General features: G+C 42.4%; 1 protein-coding gene across 4 annotated transcripts in view; it reads right to left on the bottom strand.

Annotated features, from left to right (window-relative positions):
- LOC122556264 (nipped-B-like protein) overlaps positions 1–18,053 on the bottom strand; it is a 536,293-nt gene that overhangs the window by 242,736 nt on the left and 275,504 nt on the right. For all 4 annotated transcript variants that reach the window (XM_043702895.1, XM_043702901.1, XM_043702914.1 and 1 more), the window contains 3 exons: positions 16,126–16,360; positions 15,156–15,194; positions 9,276–9,424 (listed from right to left, as the gene is read on the bottom strand). In XM_043702895.1, coding sequence (XP_043558830.1) covers positions 9,276–9,424; positions 15,156–15,194; positions 16,126–16,360 — 423 coding nt within the window. The remainder of the gene's footprint in view (positions 1–9,275; positions 9,425–15,155; positions 15,195–16,125; positions 16,361–18,053) is intronic.

Below are 18,053 nucleotides of genomic sequence, written 5' to 3'. Positions count from 1 at the left end.
TCCAGACACCACCCCGTGTGAAAAAAAACTGTCTTGCACAGCTCTTAAATTTTCCCTCTTGCACCTTGAACCTGTGTCTTGTAGTAATTGACCCCTCCATGAAAATGCTTCATACTTTCCACTCTATCCATTCCATTCACAATCTTATAAACTTCTTTCAGGTCACTCCTCAACCTACTGCATTGCAGTGAAAACCAACTTGGTTTATCGAACACCTCTTCATAGCTAAAATCCTGAAGAAGGGCTTATGCCCGAAACGTCGATTCTCCTGTTCCCTGGATGCTGCCTGACCTGCTGCGTTTTTCCAGCAACACATTTTCAGCTAAAATCCTCCATACCAGGCAACATCTGGTAAACCTTTTCTGTACTAGAAACATTGAATCACTACAGTGTGGAAACAGATCACTTGGTCCATCTAGTCCACTGAAAAGCATCCCACCTCGACCTAGCTTCCTACCCTCACCCTGCAATCTTGCATTTCCCATGGCTAACCCACCTAGTTTGCACATCCCTGGACACTACAGGCAATTTTAGCATGGCCAATCCACCTAACCTGCACATCTTTAGACTGTGGGAGGAAACTGGAGCACTTCAAGGAAATCACACATGGGGCGAATGTGCAAACTCCAGAAAGACAGTCACCCAAAGCTGGAATTGAACCTGGGTCCCTAGCACAGTAAGGCAGCAGTAGTAACTACTGAGCCACCCCCAGGAGAGTCACAGTTGGTGTAGAAATTGAACCTAAACATCTAGCATCCATTTGCATTGTTAACCAGCCAACTGAGCTAACTGATCTCACTATCAACAGATTCAAGATAGAAGTACAATATGGTTTTTATGAAATGCAGGATAAAGGGATCAGGCATGAAAGTGGGGTCGAGGCCAGGGTAAGATCAGCGATGATCATGTTGCATGTCAGAGCCAGTTCAAAGAGCTGAATTGCCTACTCCTCATTCCAGATGATGAAGTGCTTTCGCCTGAAACATCGATTCTCCTGCTCCTCGGGTGCTGCCTGACCTGCTGTGGTTTTCCAGCGCCACACTTGCGAGTCTTGCCTACTCCTGTGCCCAGTTCCTATGTTAGGTATAGACAGCTAGTGAACCCCTTGGATCAAGTGAATCCAATGGTTTGAAAAGGGTGTATAGGAGCACACTTAAGAGGGAAATCAAAAGGGCAAAATGGAACACGAGATAGTTTTGGCAGATAAAGTGAAAGAGAATCCAAAGAGACTCTACAAGTATATTAAGGGCAAAAGAGTAACAAGGCAGTAAATAGAACATGGAACATTACAAGCGCAGTATAGGCCTAGGCCTTTGAGGTTGCGCTGCCCTGAGAAACCAATTTGAAGTCCATCTATCCTACACTACCCCATTCTCATCCATATACCTATCCCATGACCTTTTAAATGCCCGTAATGTTGGCGAGTCTACTACTGTTGCAGGCAGCGTGCTCCACACCCCTACTACTCTGAGTAACAAAACTACCTTTGACATCTGCCCTATATAAATCACCCCTCAATTTAAAGCTTTGTTCCCTCTTGCTAGCCATCACCATGCAAGGAAGAATGCTCTCAGTCCACTGGATCTAACCCTCTGGTTATCTTATATGTCTCAATTAAGTCACCTCAACCTTCTTCTCTCTAACGAAAACAGCCTCAAGTCCTTCAACCTTTCTTCGTAAGACTTTCCCTCCATATCAGGCAACATTCTGGTAAATCTCCTCTGAACGCTTTCCAAAGTTTACACACCCTTCCTATAATGCGGTGACTAGAACTGCATGCAATACTCCAAGTGTGGCAGCACCAGAATTTTGTACAGCTGCAGCATGACCTCATGGCTCTGAAACTCAAACCTTCTACTAATAAAAGCTAACATACCTCATGCCTTCTTAATGCCCTATCAACCTAGGGGAGGGGCAACTTAGAGGAATCTATGTATGTGGACACACAGATCTCTCTGCTCATCCACAGTACCAACAATCTTACCATTTGCCCAGTACTCTGCATTCCTGTTACTCCTTCTAAAGTGAATCACTGCATTAAACTCCATTTGCCACCTCTCAGCCCAGCTCTGCAGCTTATCTATGTCCCTCTGTAACCTGCAACATCCTTCAGCACTATCCACAACTGTACAGACATTAGTGTCGTCCATAAATTTACTAACCCATCCTTCTCTGCCCTCATCCTGGTCACTTATAAAAATGACAATTCCTGTAGGGAATCAAATCATCCTGGTCATTTATAAAAATGACAAACAGCAGTGGACCCAACACAGATCCTTGTGGTAACTAGTAACTGAACTCCAGGATGAACATTGCTCATCAACCAGTACCTTGTCTTCTTTAGCTAGCCAATTTCTGATCGAAACCGCGAAATCATCCTCAATCCCATGTCTCCGTATTTTGTGCAGTAGCCTACCACCATGGGGAGCCTTATCAAATGCCTTATTGAAATCCATATACATCACATCTGCTTTACCCTCATCCACCTGTTTGGTCACCTTCTCAAAGAAGTCAATAAGGTTTGTGAGACACGACCTACCGTTATCAAAACCATACTGACAATCCCTAATCAACTTATTCCTATCAAAGTGATTATAAATCCCCTCGCTCATAATCTTTTCCAACACTTTACTCACAACCGAAGTAAGGCTCACTGGTCCATAATTACTAGGGTTCTCTACTCCCCTCCTTCAACAAGGGAACATTTTCTATCCTCCAGTCTTCTGGCAGCATTCCTGTAGACAATGCCGACATAAAGGTCAAAGCCAAAAGCTCAGCAATCTCCTCTGACTTCCCAGAGAATCCTAGGATAAATCCCATCTGGCTCAGGGGATTATCTATTTTCACACTTCCCAGAATTGTTAACACCTCCTCCTTGTGAATCTCATCTAGTAGCCTGTATCTCAGTACTCTCCTTGACAACATGGTTTTTTTCCAGTCTGAATACTGACGAAAAATATTCATTTAGTGTTTCCCCTATTTCCTCTGACTCCATGCACAACTTCCCACTACCGTCCTTGATGGGCCCTAATCTTACTCTAATTTTTTTTAAAATTCTTTGTATACCGATAGAAAGCTTTAGTGTTTTCCCTGATCCTATCCATCAACAACTTTTCATGTCCCCTCCTTGCTCATCTTGGCTCTCTAGGTCTTTCCTGGCTACCTTGTAATTCTCAATCACCCTAACTCAGCCTTCTTATCTCATCCTAACATAAGCCACCTTCTTCCTCTTGACAAGAGATTCAACTTCTTTGGTAAACCATGGCTCCTGCGCTCTACAACTTTCTCCCTGTCTGACAGGTACATACTTATCAAGGGCACCTTAAAAATTAATGAGGTCATCTATGTGTAAACCACAGGAGATAAGTGAGATCCTAAACAAATATTTCTCGTCAGTAATTACACTAAAGAAATACATGCAAGCGAGGGAACTTATTAAACAGAAATGTCTCAAAAAAAAGTCCACATTACAGAAGTGGTGGTGCTGGAGGTCTTAAAATGCATAAAGGTAGATAAATCAAAGTAACCATATCAAGTGTATCCAAACGGGTGAGCCTAACATCAGCCATGGATTAGTCATTGGAGAGGATTCTGAGAGACAGGATCTACATGCATTTGGAAAGGTAAGAACTGCTTAGGGATAGCATAGCTTTGTATGTACGAAACAGTCTCTCTCAAATTTGATCGAGTTTGTTCTGAAAAGGTGACCAAGATGGTAGATGAGGGCAATGTAGTAGATGCTGTCTTCGTGGACTTTAAATTGGCCTCGACAAGGTACAGCAAACCTTGTTTTAACTGGCACCTTAACCAGCACTCTTGATAAACTTGCAAAAGCTTTGTACCTCAAACATCATGGACTACAGTGATGTCCATGTATTTATGCGGTGAATAAAGTATAACAGTGATGTGCATTATGGACCTGTATGCTGGTGTGGAGCTTGCACGTGCTCCCAGTGTCTGCATGCACTTTGGATGGGTGCTCTGATTTCCTCCCAGTCTAAAGATGTGCAAGGTTTGGTGGATAGACCAGGCTAAAATTGTCCATAGTGACTAGGGATATGCAGGCTAGGTAAATTAACCATGATAAATGCAGGGTTACAAGGATAGGATAAGGAGTTGGGTTTGGGGTGGGATGCTCTTCGGAGGGGTGGGGCAGACTTGATGAAGTGAATGGCCTCTTTCCACACTGTAGGAATTTTATGATTCTATTCAAAATATACATCCGGCATTACATTTCTATTGCTTACTGTGCGTTTTTATAATTATTTTCGGAGGTGTGTTGATTTTTTTTGAGGAATATTTATGTATCAAAGTGACACTTGGTCAGGGCTTACTGTGGTTATGTGTACTTCTAGATAATCAAGCAGCATATTCCTGCTCCCATAGATATCGATTAATAAAACGTTTGCTGTACTGCATGATAAATCATACACGATCCAGGGAGAGTTAGCCAATTGGAATTAGCCAAAAACTAATGCAGCAGGGGGATGGGCACCTATAGTTCCAATGTAAAGGAGGTTGAATCTAGTGAGGTCAGGAATAGGTTTACAAGGTCACGAGAGGGCACCGGTAATCAGGATGTTGGTTTGAAATGCGTGTACTTCAATGCCAAAAGCATCCGGAATAAGGTGAGTGAACTTGTAGCATGGGTTGGTACCTGGGATTTCGATGTTGTGGTCATTTCAGAGGCATGGCTAGACGGGGGGACAGGGATGGTTGTTGCAGATTCCATGATTTAGATGTTTCAGTAGGACAAAGATGGTGATAAAGGAGAGGGGGTGTGTGAAGGGGAAAGGAGGTGTGACATTATTAATCAAGATGAGTATTACAGCAGCTGAGATAATGTTTGAGGACTCATCCAGAGGTAGTTTGGGCTGAGGTTAGAAACAAGAAAGGAGGTCACCCTTTTGGGAGTTTTCTAAATGCCTCTGTAGGCCTCCAAATTGTTCCAGGGATGTAGAGGAAAGGATAGCAAAGATGATTCTCGATAGGAGCGAGAGTGACAGGGTAGTTGTTATGGGGGACTTTAACTTCCCCAATATTGACTGGGAATACTATTGTTCAAGTAGTTTAGATGGGTCAGTTTTTGTTCAGTGAGCGCAAGAGGGTTTTCTGACACAGTACGTAGACAGGCCAACAAGAGGGCGGTGCTATACTGGATTTGGTACTGGGGAATGAACTCGGCCAGGTGTTAGATTTGGAACTAGGTGAGCACTTAAACGATAGTCACCACAATTTGGTTATATTTACAACAGGAGTGGGTAGGGATAGGTATCTACCGCAGGGAAAGAGGTATAACTGAGGGAAGGCAATTATGATGAGATCAGGCAAGATTTGGGATGTACCAGATGGGGAAGGAAACTGCAGAGGATGGACACACTTGAAATGTGGAGCTTACTCAAGGAACAGCTACTGCGGGTCCTTGTTAAGTATATACCTATGAGGCGTGAAGGCTCAGTTAGGGGGATTGGGAGCTATAAGTTAGCCAGAAAATATCTAAAGAGAGGGCTAAGAGGAGCCAGGAGGGGACATGAGAAGTTGTTGGCAGATAGGATCAAGGAAAACCCTAAGGCCTTCTATAGGTATATCAGGAATAAAAAAAATGGCTAGAGTAAGATTAGGGCCAACGAAAAATAGTAGTGGGAAGTTGTGTGTGAAATCTGAGGCCATGAGGAAGCACTTAATGAATACGTTTTGTCAGTACTCACATTGGAAAAGGTCAATGTTAGTGAGAATACGGAGATACAGGCTACTAGATTAGATGGGATTGCGGTTGACAAAAAAGAGGTTTTAGCAATTTTGGAAGGTCTGAAAATAGATAAGACCCCTACGCTGGATGGGATCTATCCTCTGATTCTCTGAGAAGCAAAGGAGGAAGTTGCAGAACCTTTGGCTTTGATCTTCATGTCATCATTGTCAACACGAGTAGTGCCAGAAGACTGGAGGATAGCAAATGTTGCTCCCCTGTTTAAGAATGGGAGTAGAAACAACCCTGGTAATTATAGGTCACTGAGTCTTGCTTCCATTGTGGGTGAAGTGATGGAAAGGGTTCTAAGATATAGGATTTATAATCACCTAGAAAGGAATAATTTGATTAGGGATAGTCAAGATGGTTTTGTGAAGGATAGGTCGTGCCTCACTAACCTTATTGAGTGTTTCGAGAAGGTGACAAAACATGTGGATGAAGGTAAAGCAGTTGATGTAGCATATATGGATTTTTGTAAGGCGTTTAATAAGGTTCCACATGGTAGGCTATTGCACAAAATACAGAGTTTCGGGATTGAAGGTGATTTAACAGTTTGGATCAGAAATTGTCTAGCTGAAAAAAGACAGAGGGTGGTGGCTGATGGGAGATGTTCATCTGTTTTGAGGCCACTGCTGTTTGCCATTTTTACAAATGATCTGGAGGTGGGCGTGGAGGATGGGTTAGTAAATTTGTGGATGACACTAAGGTAGGCAGAGTTGTGGATAATGCCGAAGGATGTTGTGGGTTACAGAGGGACATAGATAAGATGCAGAGCTGGGCTAAGAGGCGGCAAATGGAGTTTAATGCAGAAAGGCGTGAGGTGACTCACTTTGAAAGTAGTAACAGGAATGCAGAGTGCTGGCCTAATGGTAAAATTCTTGACAGTGTAGATGAACAGAGAGACCTGTGTCCAGGTGCACAAATCCCTGAAAGCTTCCACCCAGGTTGACAGGGTTGTTAAGATGGCATATGGTGTGTTGGTGTTTATTGGTACGGGGATTGAGTTTCGGAGCTACGCCAATTGCGTACGGTTCTGGTTACAGCATTATAAGAAGGGTGTGGAAGATTTGGAAAGGGTTCAGAGGTGATTTACTAGGAGGGAAGAAAGGTGTTATGAGGAAAGACTGAGGGATCTGAGGCTGTTTTCGTTGGAGAGAAGGTGGTTGACAGGTGACTTAATTGAGAGATGTAAGATAATCAGAGGGTGAGATAGGGTGTATAGTGAGAGCCTTTTTCCTCAGATGGTGAAGGCTAACACAAGTGGACATAGCTTTAAATTGGGAGGTGTTAGATTTAGGACCGATATCAGGGATAGTTTCTTTAGTCAGAGTAGTAGGGGCGTGGACCAGGCTGCCTGCAACAGTTGGAGCCTCGCCGACGTTAAGGGCATTTAAATGGGCAGTGGGACATACATATGGATAATAATGGAACAGTGTAGGTTAGATAGGTATCAGATTAATTTCACAGGTCGATGCAACATTGAGGGCCGAAGAGCCTGTACTGTGCAGTAATATTCAATGTTTAAATTGGCTTGATGGCAAGAAACAGAAGGTGTTTGTCAAAGGGTTGTTCTTCAGAGTAGAGGTCTGTGACCAGCAGTGTGTCACAAGGATCAGTGGTGGGTCCACTGTCATTTGTCATTCATATACACGACTTGGATGAGAATATTGGAGGCATGGCTAGTAAATTTGGGGATGACACCAAAACTGGTGGCATAGTGGACAGCAAAGGAGGTTATCTAAGACTACAACAGTTTCTTGGTTAATCTGGGACAGTGGGCCGAGGAATGGCAGATGCAAGTTAAATTTAGATAAATACAAGGTACTAGGCAAACTAGCGTAGGACTTGTAACAGTTAACCTTGAACAGAGACACCTATGGGTGTGCATGCATAGTTCCTGGAAAGTGACATCACAGGTAGACAGGATGAAGGGTTTGGCTTGCCCTCATCAGTCAGGGCACTGAGTACATAACTTGGGATGTCATGATGCAGCTGTGCAAGAATCATAGAATCCCTATTGTTCAGATAGAGCCATTCGGCCCATTGAGTCCACATAGACTCTCCAAAGAGCATCCCATCCAATCCAATTCCCATGGTTAATCCACCTACCTGCAAATCGCTGGACACTACAGACAGCTCAGCTTGGCCAATCTACATAACCTGCACATTTTTGGACCGTGGAAGGAAACTGAAGCACCCGGAGGAAACCAAAGCAGACACAAGGAGAACATGCAAAATGCACACAGACAATCGCCCAAGGTGGAATTGAACCTAGAATCCCTGGCGCTATGAGGCAGCAGTGCGAACTACTGAGCCAAAGCACTGACCCAGAGACATTGGTGAGGCCACATTTGCAGTCATGCATACAATTCTGGTCACCCTGCCAGGAAGGATGACATAAAACTGGAAAGGGTGCAAAAGGATTTACAAGGATGTTACAGACAGTAGGAAATTTGAGTTTTAGAGAGAGGCTGGGTAGACTGAGACTCTTTTCTTGGAAAGGGGGCAGCTGAGACTGACTTTATACAAGTTTCTAAATCATTAGGGGCATAGATAAGGTGAATAGCCAGGGTAGGGGAGTCCAAAACTAGAGGTTTAAGGTGAGAGGAGAAAGATTTAAAAGGGACCTGAGGGGCAATGTTTTCCACAGAGGGTAGGGAATATATGGAATTAGCCATCGGAGGAAGTAGTGGAGACAGGTACAATTACAACATTTAAGAGTCATTTGGATAGATACATGAATAGGAAAGGTTAAGGAGGATATGGGCCAAATGCAACTAGATCAGGCTTGGATGAGGTGAACCGAAGAGCTCGTTTCTATGCTGTATACCTCTATGTCTCTAACTATGTGTAAATATACGTAGCTTTCAGCATACGCAAATGAAATACTTTTGGAGCCTAACTGATAAACCTAAGTTACTCCAGTGTAGAGTCTAGATTATTTAGAAAATGCTGTCCAAAAGGATAATCATACAAATCGCTGAATGCTGCATTCTGGGTTTTGTAAGCACAGGTGGCATGCTGCCTGCTGCAGACAGTCAAAACGATGCACTGTTTGATATAAAAATTGCCATTCCCCACAGAACCCTCACTTTCAATGTAGATAAAAAAGTGAGGGAATCCTATTGCCCTAAGCAGACATCCACATTCTCATGGAGTCACTGAACGATCAGAAACAGGGATGTCAGCTGATTTATGACTCCTTTCCCTAATCCAGGATACTGATGGAAAGCATGCCATTACTGTATCCCAAGTAAGAACAGTGACCACAGAACAGATCAAGCCTCGAACTACTTTTGATATTTTTGTGCAGGTTTGATACCTTTACTTAATAAAATACTCCTCCTTGCTCAAATGTTTATTTGTTTAAGCAAAAGTAAAGTTCATGACTTCTGTGAACAGCAAGCAGTGACAGAAAGGGAAATTCTGCATGGTTACAAATTTTTTTCTCAAATGCAAATCAAGACCTAAAGCTGGTAGATGATTTGTGCCAGACCTCATGCAAATTGGTTGCTCAGTTGCAATGTACCTGCAGGATTGTAGTGTCAGTGAGGAGCTGTATCTCCAACAGTTCTGCCAAGTTAGAGACGATGTCACACACTCTGTTGTATAACATGACGATGACTCTTTGTTTATGGCTGGAGTATTTTGCTCGCTTGGCTTTTGAACTGCCACCCCCTGGAAGGAAAAGAAAATTATCCATTGACCATCAGTACTGCATTTAACAGACGTTGGTTGACAGCAAACCAAGCCACAGTAACAAAGTTGAGTGTCATCATTAATCAGAGGATATCTATATGGATTGTCAGCATTATCCATTTATTTACAGTCATAGAGATATTCAGCATGGAAACAGATCCTTTGGTCCAACTTGTCCATACGAACAGATATCCCAATCTAATCTCACGTCATTTGCCAGCACTTGGCCCATATCCCTCTAAACCCTTCCTTTTCATATATCCATCCAGATGCCTTTCAAATGTTGCAATTGTACTAGCCTCCACGACATCCTGTGGCAGCTCATTCCACACATGCACCACCCTCTGGTGTGAAAAAGTTGCCCCTTAGATTCCTTTTAAATCTTTCCCTCTCACCTCAAACCTATGCCCTCCAGTTCTGGACTGCCCCACCACAGGGAAAAATACTTTGTCTATTTATCCTATCCATTGGGTGGCACAGTGGTTAGCACTGGTGCCTCAGTGCCAGGGACCAGGATTCAATTCTGGCCTTAGATGACTATCTGTGTGGAGTCTGCATGGGTTTCCTCCGGGTGCTCCGGTCTCCTCCCACAGTTCAAAGAGTGCAGGTTAGGTGAATTGGCTAAGTTAAATTGCTCATACCGTCAGGTGCATTAGTCAGGGGTAAATGTAGGAAAATTACTGTGGTTCTGTTCGCCGAGCTGGGAATTTGTGTTGCACACATTTCATCCCCTGTCTAGGTGACATCCTCAGTGCTTGGGAGCCTCTTGTGAAGCGCTTCTGTGATGTTTACTCCGGCATTTATAGTGGTTTGTCTCTGCCGCTTCTGGTTGTCAGTTCCAGCTGTCCACTGCAGTGGCCAGTATATTGGGTCCAGGTCGATGTGTTTGTTGATAGCGTCTGTGGATGAGTGCCATGCCTCTAGGAATTCCCTGGCTGTTCTCTGTTTGGCATGTCCTATAATAGTAGTGTTGTCCCAGTCGAACTCATGTTGCTTGTCATCGGAGTGTGTGGCTACTAAGGATAGCTGGCCGTGTTGTTTCGTGGCTAGTTGATGTTCATGGATACGGATCGTTAACTATCTATGAACAGTTGGTATCCATGAACACCAACTAGCCACGAAACAACACAACCAGCTATCCTTAGTAGCCACACACTCCGATGACAAGCAACATGAGTTCGACTGGGACAACACTACTATTATAGGACATGCCAAACAGAGAACAGCCAGGGAATTCCTAGAGGCATGGCACTCATCCACAGACGCTATCAACAAACACATCGACCTGGACCCAATATACTGGCCACTGCAGCGGACAGCTGGAACTGACAACTGGAAAAGGCAGAGACAAACCACTATAAATGCCGGAGGAAACAGCACAGAAGCGCTTCACAGGAGGCTCCCAAGCACTGAGAATGTCACCTCGACAGTGGACGAAACGTGTGCAACACAAATTCCCAGCTCAGTGAACAGAACCACAACAATGAGCACCCGAGCTACAAACCTTCACACAAACTTTGTAGGAAAATTAGTCTGGGTGGGTTTCTCCTCGGAGTTGGTGTGGACTTGCTGGGCCGAAGGATCTGTTTCCATACCATAGGGAATCTAATCATACCCCTCATGATTTTACAAACCTCGATAAGGTCACCCCCTCACACTCCAGGAAAAACAGCTCCAACCTATTTAGCTTCTTCCATAGCTCAAACCCTCCAACCCTGGCAACATCCTTGTAAATCTTTTCTGAACCCTTTCACGTTTCACAACATCCATCCAATAGGAAGGAGACCAGAAATGCACGCAATATTCCAAAAGTGACATAATCGATGTCCTGTACAGCTTCAACATGATCTCTGACTATACTCAATGCTCTGACTAATAAAGGAAAGCATACCAAATGCCTTCTTCACTATCCTATCTACCTGAGACTCCACTTTCAAAGAGCTATAAACCTGCACTCCAAGGTCTATTTGTTCAGCAACACTCACTGGGACCTTACCATTAAGTGTATGAATCCTGCTAAGGTTTGTTTTCCCAAAATGCAGCACCTCATACTCATCTAAATTAAACTTCACCTGCCACTCCTTAAGCCCATTGGCCCATCTGATCAAGATCTGTTGTATCCTGAGGTAACCTGCTTCACTGTCCACTACATCTCCAATTTTGGTGTCATCTACTGCAAACTTACTAACTATACCTCTTATGTTCACATCCAAATCATTTATACAAACGATAAAAAGCAGTGGACCCAGCACTGATCCCTGTAGCACTACACTGGTCACAGGCCTCCAGTCCAAAAAGCAACCATCCACCACCAGCCTCTGTCTTCTACCTTTGAGCTAGTTCTGTAACCAAATGGCTAGTTCTCCTTGTATTCCATGTGATCTAACCTTGCTCACCAGTCTCCCATGGGGAACCTTGTCAAACGCCTTACTGAAGTCCATATAGATCACATCCACCTCATCAATCCTCTTCGTTGTTTCTTCAAAAAAAAAGTCAATCAAGTCTGTGAGACATGATTTTCTATGAACAAAGCCATGCTGACTATCCCTAATCAATCCTTGCCTTTCTAAAAACATGTAAATTGTGTCCCTCAGGATTTCCTCCAACAACTTGCCCACTATCAATGCCAGGTTCACTGGTCTATAGTTCCCTGGCTTTTCCTTACCACCCTTCTTAAACAGTGGCACATTAGCCAACCTCCAGTCTTCCGGCACCTCACCTATGACTATCAATGATACAAATATCTCACAGCAGGCCCAGCAATCACTTCCTTAGCTTCTCAGAGTTTGAGGATACAGTTCAGGTTCTGGGGATTTATCCACTTTTATGCGTTTCAAGACATCCAGCACCCCCTCCTCAGGAATAGACATTTTTCAATATGTCACCACATTCTATATCTTCCACGCCCTTCTCCATAATAAACACTGATGCAAAATAGTCATTAGTATCTCCCCATCTGCTGCTGCTGCTCCACACATAGGTGTCCTGCTGAATTTTGAGGGGCATTATTCTATCCCTAATTACCCTCTTATCCTTAATGTATTTGTAAAATGCCTTTGGAATCTCCTTAACCAAAATTTGTCAAAGCTAATTGAAAAGATAACATGTCAGTATGTGAATGTGTGGCAATCCCCAACGATCAATACTGGTAGCTGTGAAGTCCCTTTGCCGCATCAGTCACACAGTACAACAACGGATTCATTTCAGTCCTTTTGACAGTAGTAAAATAAACTCAGACCAAGCAGCTATGATGTCAAAGTATTTCCAGGTTAAATAAACGTAAAAGGACTTCAAAAACTCAAGTCATGGTACAAAACCAATAGGCTGCCATTTAGGATAGATATAACGTGATATTTGTTTAGAACAGAGAGGGGTGGTAAATCTTTGGAATTCTCTAGAATATACTTAAAGTTGAGGCAAATACGCTTTTGATTATCAGTAGTGCAAATGGTAAAGGGAGCTGAAGTGTTCAAATCAACCATTATTGTATTAAATGTCAGTGCAGACTCAGTGGGCTGAATGGCCTATTCTGTTCTTAGGTTCCTAAAATGGGTTGTTATGGACTAGGCCAGACCACTCAAAACATTCTTAAGCAGACAGCCCAGACCATAACGTTGCAATTTGTTTTGGTAAGTGGACAATGAAAGCTACCCGAGTAAGTTAGCTAGATTGACTACCAGCTTTTAAAACAGGCAAAAATGTATTCGCAAAATTACACAATGAAACACAAAGAACAGAATAAAGAACCCCTACAGAACTCAGTTTATCCAAACTAGACTTAATTATGCTGTTCTGAATATACACAACAGTCTCAATAAGCAAACCCCTTAAACAAAATAAAAATGAAACAAAGGCTTACAGATCGAAGCTAGAAGAGTGGAAGGAGAGAGTGTCTAGCAGCCTGTTTCCACACAACCCACTGCTAAAGTGACTAATAACCAAAACTTCAGTTTCTAGGACTGACCACTCTCCTGTCATTATACTGGTCACTTCTAAAACATAAGCTTTGACCTAAAGTTACATCTGTGTACATATAAACAAAACGGCCTTTCATCTCTGTACCAAACCAGTCAATTCGGAACCGGAGTGGTTTACAACTCCTCTGAACAAAAACCAAGGATCCAGTATCCTTGAAAAAAGGAACAGTTTTTAGAAAAAAGACCAGCTTTGTGACAGGGCACAAAAATAGGAACGCAAGTGATAGAGCAAGATCACATACAAAAATGAAGTTTCCACCTCAATATGCCAATAAAAACATAGACCATAAGAACTTGGAGCAGGAGTAGGCCGCCTGGCCCTTCGAGCCTGCTCTGTCACTCAATAAGATCATGGCTAATCTTTTTGTGGTCTCAGTATCACTTACCCATGTTTTCATCATATCCCTTAATTCCTTTATTTTTCAAAAAAGTATCTACCTTAGCTTTAAAAACAATTACTGAAGTAGCTTCAACTACTCCCCTGGGCAAGGAATTCCATCGATTAACAACCCTCTGGGTGAAGAAGTTCCTTCTCAGTTCAATTCTAAACTTGCTTCCTCTTGTCCTAGTCTCACCCCACCAGTGGGAACAGCCTATCTATTTCTATTTTATCGATTCCCTACATAATTTTGTACGCTTCTATAAGATGTCCCCTCATTCGTCTGAATTCTCATCGGCAATAGTCAATAGATTTCAATAAAGCTATTTAATTTGAAAATTTATTCAAAAGGTTTTGTTTCCAATATTCAAGAGAAAATAATATTGCAAATGATATTTTAAAAAGTCACCCAGGTCTAACAATAACATAGGAAGCTATTAAAGCACTTTCTCTCAGATTGAATTATTTTCTGGAAAATTCCATTTTAAGATCGCTCAGCAAGTTTAATCTAATAAAAAAGGGCGGCACGGTGGCTCAGTGGATAGCACTGCTGCCTCACAGCACCAGGGTCCAAGGTTCGATTCCAGCCTCGGGTGATTGTCTGTGTGGAGTTTGCACATCCTCCCAGTGTCTGCGTGGGTTTCCTCCCACAATTCAAAAGATGTGCCGGTCAGGTGAATTAGCCATGCTAAATTGCCCAGTGTTAGGTGCATTAGTCAGAGGGAAATGGGTCTGGGTGGGTTACTCTTCGGAGGGTCGGTGTGGACTGGTTGAGCTGAAGAGCCTGTTTCCACACTGTAGGGAATCTAATCCAATCTAAAATGTAAATGCTCTTTGTCTACGTTATATTTGTAATATGCTAATGAATGTACTGCAATCTGAACTGTACCCAAAGTAGACTGTGACCACTCTGACTCTGACAACAGGATTTTCTTATCTATCCCTGGATCTATTCAGGTTGTGACGCAGCATTCTCACTGCCTGAACTTCTACTAATTTGAGGTAAGAACAACAATCTGCACCTGATCGCTTAGTATAACTCCATGAGGTGCAGTGATCAAATTTACATTAATATCCTTACAGCAATTGTCCATCTGATACAGAGAAAAGCGTAATACAGAGAAAAGCGTGATACATGTACTACACTATTCAGTAATTCCACATTTTCATTACCTGGACCATTCAACCATTACCTCATGAAAAACAAATTAACAAACTTGAGCCTCAGTGGATGCCTTTACAAATTACATTTTCTCACATTGCATCAGTAATGAAGAACAATAATTCCCACTGTGCATTATGGTGTTTTTCCCCAATCTTCAGGGATCATTTCAGAGAGAGTGCATTCACTTACTTGAGTGAAAACGATTCTCCTCATGGTGTTTAGACATCACTGTGAGAGACAAGCACATAAAAGTTATCAGTGACATGACTTATATTAAGACAGAAGTGGATTTTAGCACATGATGAAAGAATGTCAGTAAGGATATTTGCTGAGGTACAGGTTTATCATAGTATTGCAGATCATCTGTACACTCAAAACCACAATTCCCAATAAAATTTCTCATTAATCTGACCAACATACATTCAGTCTGTGTCCCCTACCTCTTCCTCATTGTCAGCAATGTTGCAAAAAGAACTTTGATCAAGATTTTCATATTGACACACAGAAAAATCAAAGGCCATGAAACAAATCACAAGGAGGACAACTGAAGTATTAAAGCAGTGTTAGCACTATACCAACAAACCAAAAGATCATTTGTTCAAAGTCCAATATAGAAATCAGATCCTATAATGTAGACTGACATTCAGTAATGAAAGAGTACCGCACTGTTGGAAGTGCCATCTTTCCACATTACAACAATGAATAAAAACACTTTAAAAGTACTTAAGAGTCTGCAAAGCATTTTGCAAGTCTTCAAGTAGTGAAAGGTGCTCTAAAATATAAGTTTTTCTTTCTATAAAGTTGAAAATCTCACCCATTGACCTGTGTTGCCTTAAGAAGCAGCACTCCAAAAGCTAGTGCTTCCAAATAAACCTGTTGGGACTATAACCTGGGGTTGTACGATTTTTAACTTGTTACATTTGAAGTTTAAGGAGAAGTGTGAACTTCTGATTTTCTTCAGCTTAAAACCAGAGCCATTTCTCACCACACATTGAGACTTAGCATAAATTCCGTGTGGATTTGTTTTCAAAATTGGCAACTCATTGCTAAGGAAAAGAAGGTCAAGTTGCTAGTGTAATATATTCAACGGAACAAATGCTGAGAATTTATAGCACCACTAATTGCTACTTAAGTGGAGACATTAAAGATGGCCACTGACCTGAGCCATGTGGATCGATTCTGTAAACGGGGTCATACTGTGGGTACAGTGTGTTTTGTAGGTGGAATTTGGTGAACTGGATCACCCTCTCAATAACATCATCAATATACACCCCTTTAGACATATTTGGAGATGTCATAACGTTCAACGCAGTCAAGCAAGCATCGGCCGATTTTGTCACTCGTTCTAAGATCAATTCTCTCCATAGCTTCTCCTCATCTTCTGTTTCATTGTCCTGCAAAACAACAAGGATTTCAATGTTAATTCTTCTTCCGACTGCCCCAGATTTCTTTGTAATAGTAATTTGTAATTAATGTTCTATGATAGATCATTGCAGCTCTTGCAACATCTCATTTGGAATGAGACTGGGTACAAGCTCAAAGCCATAGTAATGCAATAATCAAAATTCAACAAACCTCTTTCTTCTTTACTGCACCAAAGCACAGACTATCATTCCAAAAGCGTCTCGTTATTGCGCACAACTGGATAATGCTGACACATTATTCAAACAGTAGGATATTAAGCAGCACTAATCCACTATCTACACACAACTATTTTACCAGCAATACAACAAAATCTTACAGAACAAGCAACTTAAAAGGTTTAATACACCCAACCAGTTTAATGTAAAAATAACAAACTAGGAGCTACATTGCCAAAACATGAATCCCAGAGGCCGAAAGCACAGAAAAAGGCCCTGGGCTTCCCAAGTCTGTGCGTGACAAAAACAGCCATTTTCCAGCATTGGGTCCTTAGCATTGCAAGTGCATCTAAATAACTAAATATTGAGGTTCTCTGTCTCTACCACCTTTACAGGCAGTGAATTTTAGATTCGCACCCACCCTCTGAATGAAAAACAAATTCCTCACATTACCTCAACCTCCTGCCCCTTGGTCACTGATTTATCTTCCAAGGGAAAAGGTTCCTTCCTGTGTACCCTGTCTCCACATGACTTCATACATCTCAATCAGGTCCCTATTCGGCCTCTGCATTCTGTCTAGTGCAATTACACCCCTCCTGTGTGGATACCCAAACTGCACACAATACAATAATTCCACTCTAACCTCCTTGTGATTAAATTCTATGTTTCAAGGGGCGGCACGGTGGCTGAATGGTTAGCACTGTTGCTTCACAGCGCAGGGACCCAGGTTTGATTGGATCTTGGGTAACTGTTTGTGTGGAGTTTGCACTTGCCCCCAGTGTCTGCATGGGCTTCCTCCCACAGTCTCAAGATGTGCAGGCTAAGTGACTGGCCATGTTAAATTGCCCATAGTGTTCAGGTTCAGTGGACTACGCATGGAAAATGCAGGGTTACAGATCTAGTGTAGGGGTTGGGTTTGGGTGGAATGCTCTTCAGAGACTCAACAGGCTGAATGGCCTGCTTCTAAACTATAGGTTTCTATGATTCTAATAAAGGTATTATACATATGCCTTCTTAAGCATTTTATCTATCAGTCCCATTACCTTAGGGACTAATGTACATGTATACTAAGGTCCCTCTGATCCAGTTGGTCAGATATGACCTCCCCCTAACAAAACGATTCTTAAGATTCTTGGTTAAACTCTGCCTCTCCAAGTACAGATTAATTCTCTCCCTCAGAATTGCTTCCAAATGTTTCCCCACCAATGAGGTCAGAATGACTGGCCCGTAGTTTCCTAAATTTATCATTTGCTACCTTCTTGAATAATGGTACCAAACTGGCTGCCCTCCAGTCCACCACCTCTCCTGTAGTCGAGAGAAATTAAAAACTATTACAAGTGCTCCTGCTATTACCTCCCTTGCCTCTTTCAACAGATTGTGATACATCTCACCCAGCCCTGGATATGTGTACACTTTTAAGCCTGCCAGAGACACAGAGGAAGTTGAGTAGTAAGTTAACTTAAAGCATATCAAAGTTTTTCTACTTGATTTTTTAACATACATGCAT

The sequence above is a fragment of the Chiloscyllium plagiosum genome, chromosome 2 (assembly GCF_004010195.1).
Source record: "Chiloscyllium plagiosum isolate BGI_BamShark_2017 chromosome 2, ASM401019v2, whole genome shotgun sequence".
Classification (NCBI taxonomy): domain Eukaryota; kingdom Metazoa; phylum Chordata; class Chondrichthyes; order Orectolobiformes; family Hemiscylliidae; genus Chiloscyllium; species Chiloscyllium plagiosum.
Note: the sequence above shows the minus strand (reverse complement) of the source record. Positions and strands in the feature narration are given on the sequence as shown.